General features: G+C 35.4%; 1 protein-coding gene across 2 annotated transcripts in view; it reads right to left on the reverse strand.

The window, feature by feature from the left end:
* LOC123866590 (elongation of very long chain fatty acids protein AAEL008004) overlaps nucleotides 1-14,340 on the reverse strand; it is a 64,692-nt gene that overhangs the window by 24,030 nt on the left and 26,322 nt on the right. For both annotated transcript variants that reach the window (XM_045908235.1, XM_045908236.1), the window contains one exon: nucleotides 12,119-12,201. In XM_045908235.1, the coding sequence (XP_045764191.1) occupies nucleotides 12,119-12,167 (49 nt within the window). In that variant the 5' untranslated portion in view covers nucleotides 12,168-12,201. The remainder of the gene's footprint in view (nucleotides 1-12,118; nucleotides 12,202-14,340) is intronic.

Genomic DNA, 14,340 nt, shown 5'->3' on the forward strand with positions numbered 1-14,340 from the left:
TCGGAGGTTGTCATAGATTATGATGACAGATAGTAAGTGTTCTAAATAGGTATTATACCTATGTTTTTTAGGAGATAGCGCGCCTCGTTTCGGGCGCCGTGTTCCGAAATGGATTTCGTAGTAGTGCAAGTTTGGTGCAAGCCCCACATGACGGAGGGGTATGCGTCAGGCATTTCCTGTGTACAAAAAAAGACCTATATTTCGGATCCATTTTTCATCACTGACATCATGCACTATTCAAAGACTGGTCTTCAAGCATTGAGGAATTTTAGACGAGAGACATCTCGAAGGTTCCCGAAGGCTGCCTAACTGAGTTAGATTTGTCGGCTAGCTAGCTTTTTTTGAAATTGGACCTACTTAGCTGGATTGTGTGTTAGAGATTTCTTATGAGACATAAGATTTATATGTACATAATATAACCATCATAAGAAAGCTCAGATTCATGCTGCGGGCAATGGGGAGAGCCTAAAGGTTGGAACGCCATTTCGGCGGCCGTGTTTCCTGCCATATATACCTTAGATACCTGCAAGCCAAGAGTGAATAGGCATCTTCTAGGTAAGCGTGCTCCAACTTGGACCTCATCATTGCTTTCTTTAAAGCATGATTGTCGTCAAGCGCAAGCGCAAAGATTCAGGCGGCGCAAACCCGTAGCATGTGGAAGACCCTATTAAAGACCTATGTTCACTGTGGACGTCTGTCGGTTGATGTGGATGATTATGTCTTTAGTGCAAGTAGTTCAGTAGTTTCAGAGTTTATCGATAACAAACAAACAAACCTTTCCTCTTCATAATATATGTACTTAGTAGCGCAAACTTGGAAAAATCTCGTGGAAACTCTTTGATTTTCCGAGATAAATGTCATTTTACCTGGCAGCCCTACTCAATTTTATCACTGATAATAATAACTAATTCATAACCGTTAAACCTAAGAGTCAAAATCTCGTTTTTCTAGTCGAGTTCCGTAGGCTCTTTGAACCCACCGCATTATTATCCCAAGAAAACCTACCATTAGATGTAGGAATAATGAAAAGAGGTCACAACCCTCAGCAATAAAGAATACGATGCGGAGAGAGATGTCACTTTCAAGGTTTTTAAATGTATCCATGCAAAAAACCACGTCGACTGGTTGCTCCGTTGCAGCGTGATTGAATATTAAACCAACAAACACACTTTCGCATTTGAAATATGGCCAGTGATTATAAGAAACAGTTTAAATCTCTCTCTGCTCTCCGAGAGACGTTAGGCAAAGTGAACACGAATTATGACACTTCTGTGTTCTTATACAAGCTTAGGTCTCTCAATTTTGTCAATTAATGTCAAATTTCTTTCTCAGATCAAAACCTAGTAAGTGGTTTAAATTCAAGAGAAGTTTAGGAACATACCTTTGAGAACATGGAAAACTTGCAGGTACAGGTTTCCTCACGATGTTTTCCTTCGCCGTTAAAGCAAGTGATATTAAATTGCTTAAAACGCACATAACTGAAAAGTTAGTAGTGCGTGATTCCAGGATCGAACCCCCGACCTTCGATTAGGAGGCGGATGTTCTAACCACTAGGCTATGATAGTTTTTAAATTAAAGGGGTTTAAATATTTTAGTGTGAAGACTGGCCTACACATTTATTCATTACATGTGCATCATTTTCTTTTTTATGGTTCCGTACCTCAAAATGAAAAACGGAGCTCTTAAAGGATCACTTTGTTGTCTGTCCATTTGTCCGTCCGTCCGTCAAGAAAACCTATACAGTACTTCCCGTTGATCTAGAACCACGTTTGTTCTCGGATTTATTCCTTTACTTGGGCTATGAGAGTTGAGACCTATCTACCTGCCCATAATTCTAGGTTAACGGGAAATACCCTATCGGTTTTCTTGACAGACACGACAGACGGACAGACGGACAGAAAGACAGACAACAAAGTGATCCTATAAGGGTCCCGTGTTTCCTTTTGAGATATGGAACCCTAAAAACATTATGTAAGTATGCAAAGTATTTCCCTTGCAAACCATATTTAACAGTTGACATGTAGAGGTCATTGACTTTTCCTATCTTACTTTTAAGTTTTAATGCATTATTAGGTATTTACTGTTTTGACATGGTATTTAGATGGGTGATATTTATTTTATTTAATCTAATTCCTTTGAAAAACTTAGTAAGGCGCATTAATCTATAAAAAACCTAGCCAGTTCATAGACTTACTATGTTTTAAAATGGTCAAAGCGACTTACTAGCTTTTAATTTTACTTTAATGTGGGTGTCCTTACAATACAACGGGACATACTATGAAAGTTAGGCTTATGACATAAAACGATTTTCGGAAAAATGACATTTACTTTGTTTTGATATGGGGCGGTCGATATAATTAGGTACTAGGGTAAAGGCTCGAGTAAATGAACAGATTGAACGTTTTTACATGTATTAAGAGCTGGAATAAAAAACCGGCTGATATACCTTTTTTAAATATTTTCTTATAAATTCTTACACTTTTTTCAATTTCAATTCCAAAACCGTGTTTCGTTCAAACCGTTCAAAAGTGCGTGTGCGTCCATGTGTGTGTGTGTGAGTGTGTGTGAGTATATACTTGTCTGTATGTTTGTACGAGTGTTTGTGAGTGTGGTATTGCGTTGTATAACCACATGAGTAGCGAACAGAGTCAAAGCTTCATACAAGCGCGCTACGATAGGTACACTACTACAAGCTTGAGGCGCGTGTGTGCGTGAGCACAGGCGCTACGTCGCGTACGGAGAGAAATCGGTTTATACCGGCTCGGCCTGTGCTCAAGCTCAGGGGCTGCAGTACACGTCGCGCGTCGTGTTTTCATTTAATTTAATGTTAATGATAATAATTTAAATAGTGTTTAAAATCTATTTTCTTGAACTGTCATAGATTTTGTTCAAAATCAATATCTGAGGATCCCTAGGATCACAAAATAGGAAATTGTTACCAAAATTTAACAAAGTCGACGCCATTTTGGAATTCTTTGTTAATTGACCGATTTCGTTCAAAATCGATATTTAGAGCTCCCTGGGATCACAAAAAAGGAAACTGTTACCAAAATTTAAAAAAGTCGACGCCATTTTGAAATTCTTTGTCAATTGACCGATTTCGTTCAAAATCGATATTTAGAGCTCCCTGGGATCACAAAAAAGGAAACTGTTACCAAAATTAAAAAAAGTCGACGCCATTTTGAAATTCTTTGTTAATTGACCGATTTCGTTCAAAATCGATATTTAGAGCTCCCTGGGATCACAAAATAAGAAACGTTTACCAAAATTTAAAAAGTCGACGCCATTTTGAAATTCTTTGTTAATTGACCGATTTCGTTCAATATCGATATTTAGAGCTCCCTGGGATCACAAAATAAGAAACGTTTACCAAAATTTAAAAAAGTCGACGCCATTTTGAAATTCTTTGTCAATTGACCGATTTCGTTCAAAATCGATATTTAGAGCTCCCTGGGATCGCAAAATAAGAAACTGTTACCAAAATTTAAAAAAGTCGACGCCATTTTGAAATTCTTTGTCAATTGACCGATTTCGTTCAAAATCGATATTAAGAGCTCCCTGGGATCACAAAATAAGAAACTGTTACCAAAATTTAAAAAAGTCGACGCCATTTTGAAATTCTTTGTTAATTGACCGATTTCGTTCAAAATCGATATATAGAGCTCCCTGGGATCACAAAATAAGAAACTGTTACCAAAATTTAAAAAAGTCGACGCCATTTTGAAATTCTTTGTCAATTGACCGATTTCGTTCAAAATCGATATTTAGAGCTCCCTGGGATCGCAAAATAAGAAACTGTTACCAAAATTTAAAAAAGTCGACGCCATTTTGAAATTCTTTGTTAATTGACCGATTTCGTTCAAAATCGATATTAAGAGCTCCCTGGGATCACAAAATAAGAAACTGTTACCAAAATTTAAAAAAGTCGACGCCATTTTGAAATTCTTTGTTAATTGACCGATTTCGTTCAAAATCGATATTTAGAGCTCCCTGGGATCACAAAATAAGAAACTGTTACCAAAATTTAAAAAAGTCGACGCCATTTTGAAATTCTTTGTAATGTGACTGATTTCGTTCAAAATCGATATTTAGATCTATCGATCTATATTTAAACTAAGCAATCACAACAAAAACAAACTTTGCCATCTTGTTGAACAAATACCTATTGTTTATTAAATTGTATCCTTCTGTGCCAACCCTACCAAAATAGTTATAAATTTTGCTCGCTTCTTAGAAGCTTTGCCTCTGTTCGCTACTCTGTGGTATAACACCATGTTAGTAAATCTTAGTATATTTTTAACCGACTTCAAAAAAAGGAAGAGGTTCTGAATTCCTCGGTATCTTTTTTTTTTAATGTATGTTCCCCGATTACTCAAAGACGCCTGGACCGATTTGGATTTTTTTTGTTTGATAGGGTATACTTCGCAGATGGTCCCATATAAATTTGATGAAGATCTGATGAATATCTTCCGAGATGGAGAACGGAACTCCTCAATGGATAAGAGCAAATTGCTCGCGATCAGTGTAATATCTTAGTAAACAGTAGGGTTTTAACTGGGTATGGCATATTATAGTACAGTGGGGCCACTAAAAATTGTGAAATGAAAAATTTTCAAACAAAAAATAAAACCGACTTCAAAAACCACAATCACTAGAATTATTTTTACTTTTTAGTGTTTGTGGTTTTTGAAATCGGTTTAATTTTTCTTTAGATTTTTTTTAAATATTTATTCTGGTATTCTTCTTTCTTGGATAAGGATCCCTCTTGGGTATCCCCATTTCTCTCTGTCTTTGGTACTATCAAGCTAATTTTCTCTCGCGATTTGCACAATAGCATTAGACCAACGCGTCTTCGGTCTACCTATTTTTCTTTTACCTGCTGGACCTGGCCAAGGGGAGATTTTTCCTGTCCTTCTTTCATCTGTAAAAATCGATACAATATGACCATTTGCATTTCAGTTTTAGGGCATGTCTCAAGGTGTCTGTAGGCTTTGTCTTTTTTCTTATGTCTTCAATTCTCACTTTGAATATTTTTTCCTTAAGTTATGCTCCTTGCCATCGCCCTTTAGCAAGTCACTATTTCTTTTTATATTCTTTGTCTGGACCCATGTTTGGCTGGCATAGGTGAGGCATGGCAGGATGCATGTATCTGTAACGGATCTTTTAAGATGTACTGGGTAAGCTCCTTTCATTCTTTCCTTTTGTGCCCAGTAGTTGTTCGAACTGATGTTAATCCGTCTGTCTACTCCCTCTTCTGCACTTGTAACGCTGAATGAGACTTGTTTTTTAAGATACATTTAGGAGCATAGGTATTGTAGTTCCAATACTTAATTGTATTTATTTGCCTGTTACTATAAATATGGCGGCTGATTGAATGAGGTCGATTGTTGTACCTCTGCGAAACTGTTCAAAAATAGTAAACTGAAGTAAGTAGGTACTACTTACAAAATTATGTCGCTTTTCATTGATAAATATGGATTTCGAAAATTTGATCACATTTCCAAATTTCGCGATATATAAAGTGGCTTCCGATTCCGAATCATTTCACTGGCATACAAAATTCAACTTTTTTGTTTTATTAGGTTTTGAAACTGTTTCTTACTAATTTGACGTCGCTGATTTCAGATCTACTTTAATTTTTTACACAGCAGCTCTAGTTTTTGAGATACAGGTACCCCCATATTTTGCACTATACTCACACTTTGTATGTTCACACTTTATTAAGATCAGACAAGTAATTTCCAAAATTTATCGAGGTGTTAACATCAAGAAGAACATCTGCAAGTTATTCCAATCATTTTTGTACCATTTGGTGGCAAGTACGTATTAAAGAATGTCGTGCAAGTGTGTCTAACTTTGTAAAACAAGCATACTCGGGCTACTTTGAGAACCCATTAGCAGCTAACAGCAAGGCCTGGACTCCAAATTTTTATATGTGGAAGCTGTATTTCCTCATTGCGTTTATGAGCAAATAAGAATAGACCCTACTTTTACTACAAAAAAGTCTTATAATTTGGCGCGAACCATCTAAACACCATGATGATTATTATTTCTGCATTGTGAATATAAACAGAAGAAACAGCAAAAAAATTGTTCCAAGCGACTCTATTGTAACTTGCAGTCTACAATTAGAACGATTCTGACTTCTGGCGATAAATCTGTACCTCAGCTCCAACCCAGTACCTCCAATCTACTTCAAGAACTTTCAGAAGGTTGTGACGATGTAGTGACTTTTACATCTCAACTTATACTATTCAATCAAAATGATTTGGACCACTTAATGAGAGATCTTAGATTGTCTAAAAAGCATCAGAACATGTGGCTTCTCGGCTCAAAGGAACAAATCTGATAACATGTGTTACGGTATATTGTTCTCACTACTCTCAAAACATTCAGCAGCTGATGTTGCACTTCCAGCGACTTGGGTGCAACATGGGCATTAAGTTTCATTTTCTCTGTAATCATTTAGACTGTTTTCCAGAAAATTTAGGTGATTTTCAACCTAAGATAACTATACTAAAGGGGATAATATCATATGAAAGGGCTCTATTATACATTCTAAAACAGGTTTTATTTATTATTATTATGTAAAATAGTTTTTGATTTATCGCGCAAAATGTAGAAAAAATATACAATAAGTCAAAAACTGTGAAAATCTGACAATTTTTTTTGAATTCCAAGCCGAAAATATATTTAAGAATTTATTTATTAATAGGAATCGAGAGTTTATGCACTAGATAGAGTTCGTTCATTCACTGAAAATCCCAGTTCATTTACTGGCAATTTATCCTTTTGATAAATAAAATAATTTATAATAATTAATACCACGCATTTTATTTGATTTTTTGATATTTAAATAATTTAAGAGTGTATACCTACTGTGTATAGACACACAAAATATAAAAATTATATATAGAACGATTCTCATATACCTTAATTTTAGGTCAATGTCAGGGTAGTCCTTATTCGTTCATGTACTGGATCTTTTACCCTCCTACGTCAAAATACTAAAAGTCCGCGTAAATTTCGCAGATTGAAATGTCTGCTTGATTAATTGTCAATAGAGGGTCATGACATGTCAAAATTGCTAGTTTGAAGGTGAAATCGTCTATGTCATTCGCAATATCTTTCCTCTTAACATCAGAATCAAAACCGGATTATTTAGTAAAATTCAAGTAGAGTAACATAAGTAGACGGCCTCCCTGGCACAGTGGTAAGCGCTGTGGTCTTATTAGTGGGAAGTCTCGGATTCGATTCCTGGCAGGGGTTTAGATTTTATAATTTTTAAATTTCTGGTCTGGTCAGGTGGGAGGCTTCGGCTGTGGCTAGTTACCACCCTACTGGCGAAGCCGTGCCGCCAAGCGATTTAGCGATCCGATACGATGCCGTGTAGAAACCAAAGGAGTAAGGGTTTAATGAACACTGCAATATTCCGCGCGGTTAGCCCGCTTCCATATCTTAGACTGCATCATCACTTACCACGAGGTGAGATTGCAGTCAAGGGTTAACTTGTATCTAAATAAAATCAAAAAGTAGTGACCGATTCAGATTCAGATTATATCAAATACAAACTGGCAAAAAGATAACATTACAACCTTCATTTTAGGTACAATATATAACGTCAATAAATAATTATTACTAGGTAGGTATACTCAATCCAAGCAAATATTAACATTTCCCGGTAAACGAGATTTGAAGTGGTCAATTTGCGTCATGTCTTCCATCACTGATATGTCCTTGTCCAATATGTAATAAATAAATCAAAACAAACATGCGACGTTATTTGTGAAAACAAAAAACTTGAAAAGTTTCAATACTTAAAAAAATTTGCATCATTATGTTTATGCCAAATCATTATGATCCGAAAGGCCGAAAACCCTGGGGAATACAACCATTCGGACAATTTATTACCTACTTATTATTAGTTACTAAAAAGTTTTTTGATGGAAAAGTTTTGCCACATTCGAGTCTATTTATAAAAATTTTACTTCCGTATGCAAAACTCGACAAGTAGTCTATGAATAAATTTGAAATTTTTTCACAATATTGCACGTATTGTATTGTATTTTTCCTTCAGGGCCAAAATGTTGGATTCCTAAAATGTTGAATTTGCAAAATGTTTAATTTTGGAATTGCAAAATGTTGAATCCCAAAATGTTCTTTTCACGGTTTTCGGATTTTCCTCCTTACCTGTGCTATAAGACCTACCAACCTGCCATATTTTATGATTCTAGATCAACGGGAAGTACCCTATAGGTTTCTCGACAGACACAACATACAGACAGACAATGACGTGATCCTATAAGGGTTTATTTTTCCTTTTGAGAAACCCTAAAAATCAAGTGTAAAGCGCAATGTGGTTCAGAAAAATCTCGCAGTTAACTTATTAGATCTTATTACTAGAAAATCCGTGTAGATGATATCTAACGAGAGTAACGAACAAGCGCATCTCTTTGTAACACTTTACGTAACATCGTTAAGCAAATTATCTAGCTAGAGAGCTTGTAGTACTTTGCCGGTCTAAGGCACTTCAAACGTAGATGTTGCAGATTTATTCCATTAAAACTTGTTGCACATTTCATTTGCGCAAGGACAATGGCTTTAACGAACTCATTTATTTCCATACCCTGGTATGGCTACTTTTATAGCTATTTTTAACTTTCAACGCAAAAGAGTGTTAGAGGTTTGGCCGCTGACCTCAGTAGATTTTTGTGCCATGTTTAGGCTCATTTATTTGGACTCATGAGGAGTTGGCATTGAAATAGTGACCAGGATCTGATGATGGAGCAAGAAAATGGTATAAGGCATTCAGGTCTATTAAACGTAGGTCCACTGAGTTTGTATTCATTGGAGGTCTAGGACGAGTAGACACATACACCCGTATTAACAATCATTACCATGAAATCTCACGGTGCACTCGAACGTCTTGAACTCACAGTGTTGATTCCACCAATCAGATCATTGAAATTGACGTGACGCAGTAATCTGATTAGTGGAACCCTGTGTGTTTAAGCGCCCTACCTATATGAGACCTCATAATAGTACCTAATGGCTGTGAATACGGGTGATAGTGATCAACAAAATCTGATGTTAGAGCAGGAAGGTGGTGGGATGTCAGGTACCTTAGAAAACGTAGACCCACATCTTAGAGTTGATTTAATTTTTTACGCTCGTTGTGTGCACTTTCAAAATAAAGTTTCAACACCTTTTTTTATCTTAGCAACAATATATTGTCATTAATGTCTGAACGCTGAGTAAGTAAAGTTACTTATCAAATCTGTCTATGCGTTATCGATGTAATATATTATTACAGACATGGCATAAAAACATTCGTTGTCTGGTTAATGGATGGTTAATAAATAATAGTTATGCTAATCGAGCATGTGAAAAATGGGTTATAGTCCGTTCAAAGTTATTTTACCATGATTTTACATACTGTGACATTTGTCATAGTATGTTGAAATTACTTCCTGCTAGGAAAATAAGCCTTGAGTAAATCATTTGTCTCCGTCCGTACCGAAATTGTGTTACCATATGTACCACTTTTCCACACGTAAATGCATGGTAGTATGTGTTATTTTACAGTTAGTTTAAAAAAATTGAGCTTTTATTCGTCATCCTACTTCCATTCACTGTCTGACAGATTGCTTGATTTCATGTGCGGTAGTTTTCAATTTTGTTTAGTTCCAACACGCCCCTATTCAGAAAACAACACAATCTTCAAAATTCAAACCGATTGTTTTGTTTGTAGTTACGGAAAGCATGCCAATATGGGAACATATTATTCAGTTTTATCAAAAAGTAAAATACACAAAAGCTAAACTGATTCCTAGCTGCATGGTATACAATCTTTTTGATGTTTAAAGACGTAAACGACTGTAACAATATGTTATCATTCGAATATTCTACAAAATTTTGCACTCAACAAGATTTCTGCCATTTATTCAACACTATCTTTGCACTTGAGTTATTATGTGTAAGACATAAATAGGTATACTCGGCTACTTCTTTGAAGTTATAGGGTGGCTTAAGCACATTAATTTAGGCATTGAGGGGTCAACAACATTTACAAGGAATAGGTACAATGACCGCATTAAATAATTAAGTTATTTACTCGCGTCTAGGTCAATTCAGTAGTTTACCTTTAATCCACTAAAATTCACGAACAATTTATTGATCGGTAACGCTGTATAAGGAAATTAAGTAAAATTAAAACGGTGGGGCTACCGACCCCGACGTTGATATTTATCTATAGGTACTATAAGTATATTATTATGTTCTTGTCCTAACCGCCTTACTGACTGATCCATCAACGCACGGGGTTAAAATCTCTTGAAGTTTTGACAGGAGCCATTTTTATGGCATAGGCACTCACTAAAGGATCTTTGGAAATGCCACTCTCAATAGGGGAGCATAAAAGTTATATAAAAAATCCGTCATTTCTTAAGTTAGGCTGTCGGTTAAAAATGGAGGAATAAGCTTTTCACAGATTTTGGAAATTCCACTCTTAAGGGAGTTAAATAGAGGATAAAAGTTTGTTTGAAAGTCGGTCATTTTCCAAATTATATCTTTGAGTTTAAGTAGCTAAGTAGGTAAGCTTTCGGTCAAAAATGAAGAATGAATATTTCAGGATTTTTAATAATTCCACTCCTTGACCGCTTTTAAAAAATTCCACTGGACCGACGACGTCGGGGCGGGTCAGCTCGTCGATACAAAAAAATCGGTCAAGTGCGACGCGGACTTGTACACGAAGAGTTTCGTACAAAAAAAAATAACTTTTTAATAAAAAAATTGTGATGTAACCAAAAATCCACGTCTTTTTGAGCTATAAAGACCTAGGTAACTACCTGCCAGATAACATGCTTCTAGGTCAACGGGAAGTACCCTATAGGTTTCTTGACAGACCCGACACAGACAGACAGACAACGATGTGATCCTATAATAGGGTAATATATAGGGTTCCTTTTTCCTTTCGAGGTACGGTACCCTAAAAATTTTGGATGGAAAGTAAAGTCCAAGCATACCGACCTAAATTATTAGTTTATTTAGTTTACAACTTACGTTCTTTATTCTTCTTTTATATATCTTCACTTTGTAAGATCTCAAGATCTCAATTCTGTTATATAAAAATTGAAGGCAAAAGACAAACCGGCAAAATTATTTTTCACATGTACACACAAAAAAAGTTGGGAAAACTGTGTTAAAAATACAAATTGTGAGAAAATAAACAATTAGTCTTGCAATACATTAGCAACATAATCTCGTGCGAGAATCTCTTTGATGGTGCATCTATAGAGATGATGAAGGCTTTTAATGATAAGAGCTACTGAAACCGCATTCATGTTATACAACAGTAGGTACAAAAATATATAGGTAAGTATGTAGGTATTTAGTAACAAGTGTAAATTAAAAATTTATAACACCCCCGACGATCCAAAGTATTTGAGTTTTCCAAAACATCATTTTCAAATAAATAATTATGTATTTAAGCAACGTCCATCTTGACAGCTTGACATTTGTTAATTGACATAATATTAAGAACCTAACGGTTATCTAACCTTCTTTTCTACAAGAAAACTAGAAAAGAGCTGATAACTCTTAAACGGCTGAACCAATTTTTTTGGATTATAGCTAAGAACACTCTCGATCAAGCCACCTTTCAAACAAAAAAACTAAATTAAAATCGGTTCATTCGTTTAGGCGCTACGGTGCCACAGACAGATACACAGATACACAGATACACAGACACACAGATACACAGATACACACGTCAAACTTATAACACCCCTCTTTTTGGGTCGGGGGTTAAAAATATAAAACTACATAAGCTATAACCGAATCAGGTAGCATAGTCAAAGAAACAGTAGCAAAAAGATCAAGAAGTTACGGTTAAATAAGATTGTGTAAACATATAAAAAATAGAGTAGATACCTAATAAGGGGTAATTAGAGGTTACGAACTGAATAACTGATATAACAACTTGTAATTTTTTACAAGTTTTTTAAAATTCAACCAACATAAATATAATATAAGGATTTAAAGTTAAAACCTCTGTTATTAATGCTCATTAATTTTTTATATCTGTGAGTTTTAATAAGCAAGTTCTGAATTAACTTACCGCTCCGATTATCAATTAAGTCCTTGTACCAAGCGTAGAGGCTGTCCATCTTTGGATTAGTTTTTCCTACTAACTAATTATATCTGAAACAAAGAAAACAAGTAAATTAATATAAAATTTAAAACCAGTTTAATTTTATGCACGATACAAACTCATAAAATAAAAAAAATAAAAAAATAAAACCGACTTCAATAACCGCTAACACTAAAAAGCAAAAAATAATTTAATTTATAACTGAATATATTATGTATACAAGAGTTAATGCAGTTCTATAATATCATATTTTGAAGCCGGTGCCAATCAGCCGCGCAGACGCACAGCCCGATCACTCTTCATATTGTTTGTGACTCCACATTGGCACCTTATTGGCACCGACATAATGACGGTGATCACTTCCGACTCACCATTGGCTAAAATGTACAGTTGTAACTTGTAGCAAGAGCTCTACAATATTTGAAAGAGTTGCGAATTGTCACAACTTCCCGTGCTTAAGCCCTTGTTTAATAAAACTTCTGTTAACTGAGATAGGGTATGTGCGAAGTGGGATTAGATAATAATTAGGTCAGCTAATGTATAGGCGTGGTAGGCCCCGTGGAGAGGCGTTCGTGACTAAGTACCGCTATGGAGCCGCTGTGGAATTGTGATAATTAGACATTTTGTGGATCCTACTGACTCATCACTATTCTTCACGCAATATTTAATTATTATAGGTATGTAGTATGTATCAAACGAGTATTTTAGGGTCGATTTTTGAATTTTCAAATGTTTTAAGTGGGGAATTTTCACTTTGTAACAGTTTTTAAGGAACACGAAAGAAAAAGCTTGTTCGTTCATAGAATAGAACTTTGTAATATTTCAGTACCATTATTGCAGTGTTAATTTATCCGTATAGTGAAAAAAAGGTATTATGAAAGATCGGGCCAAGGTTGCTCTGAAATCAGAACATGCACCGCTTCGGGCTACAGTGTCTGCATTGGTATTATAAATAATAATTAATCTTTCTGTATTAAAATTTTCTAAGAAATGCAACTAAGTAAATAAATCATTGTAATTGGTCATGATAAGATTTAAATATACCTACCTACGTGTACCTATAGTTTAACTTGTTAAGAGCCCTAAACGCCGCCATCCGATGTCGATGGTAGGTATCATAGCGCGAGTAGGTAACAACCGCGCGCTCCCCTATTCTTTTATGAAAGCACAGTGGGCCGCCGCGCCGATTCGACTATGACAAAATTTTCAATTTTCGAGTTTATAATAAAATAATTTATTTGCTTTTGTTATATAAACCAGGGGTAAGTATTTATTATAGATAATTATCTATATTAAAATTATAAAAAGGTAAAGTGTGTAAGTTTGATTGTAGAGAGTAATCTCTGGAACTACTGAATCAATTTTGAAAATTTTTTCACCAATAGAAAACTACATTAATCCTGAGTGACATAAGCCATTATCTAATTTCAAAAAAATTAGAGATCCTTACGAAAACTTTGATAAGCTACCCGTGCGAAGCCGGGTGGATTGCTATCTATGATAAAACTATAAGATTCGTAGAAAAAACTAGACGGTACCTCGTAAAATAAGTTTAATACCGTCCACACGTCATGGTATACTATGGCAGTTCTTATTAGGTTCACGTGAAGGTGATAATGTTACAAAAAACTTTATCGTAGCACGTGGTCAAACAAAGTAGACGTTCCGTCATAAATAAGATGTAATCTGCATGAAAATGCACTTCACGTAAACAAATTTAACGGTAGCACTCAACTAATACGTTTGTGAACCTACAAGAATTTTTTAAATATTTTATAACTGGTTGACGTCCGCAACTTCATCCGCGTGGATTTAGGTTTTTCAAAATCCCGTAGGAACTATTTGATTTTAAGGGTATAATCTATACATGGCTGTAGGCAGGGGGTTTGTACTCCCAACCCCTCCACCCCCTGAAATCCCAGACAACAGGAAATTGTTATTAAAATGCATAATAAATTGTTCTGCGATTTTGTGCTCGCTTCACTCGCGCTGCAATCTGTCTCTGAATAGAATCAAATTTTGGGTAAGAAGATGATCCCTGAAAGGTACTTTCGCTAATATTAATATAGATTTTTTATAAAAATATAAAAAAGTAGGCTCGCTTCGCTCGCGCGTTTATTGCGCATTACTTGATACCCGGACCTTCACTCACATGGATTTACGTTTTTGACAATCCCCTGGGAACTCAT

Source organism: Maniola jurtina, chromosome 7 (genome assembly GCF_905333055.1).
Source record: "Maniola jurtina chromosome 7, ilManJurt1.1, whole genome shotgun sequence".
In the NCBI taxonomy this organism is placed as follows: Eukaryota; Metazoa; Arthropoda; class Insecta; order Lepidoptera; family Nymphalidae; genus Maniola; species Maniola jurtina.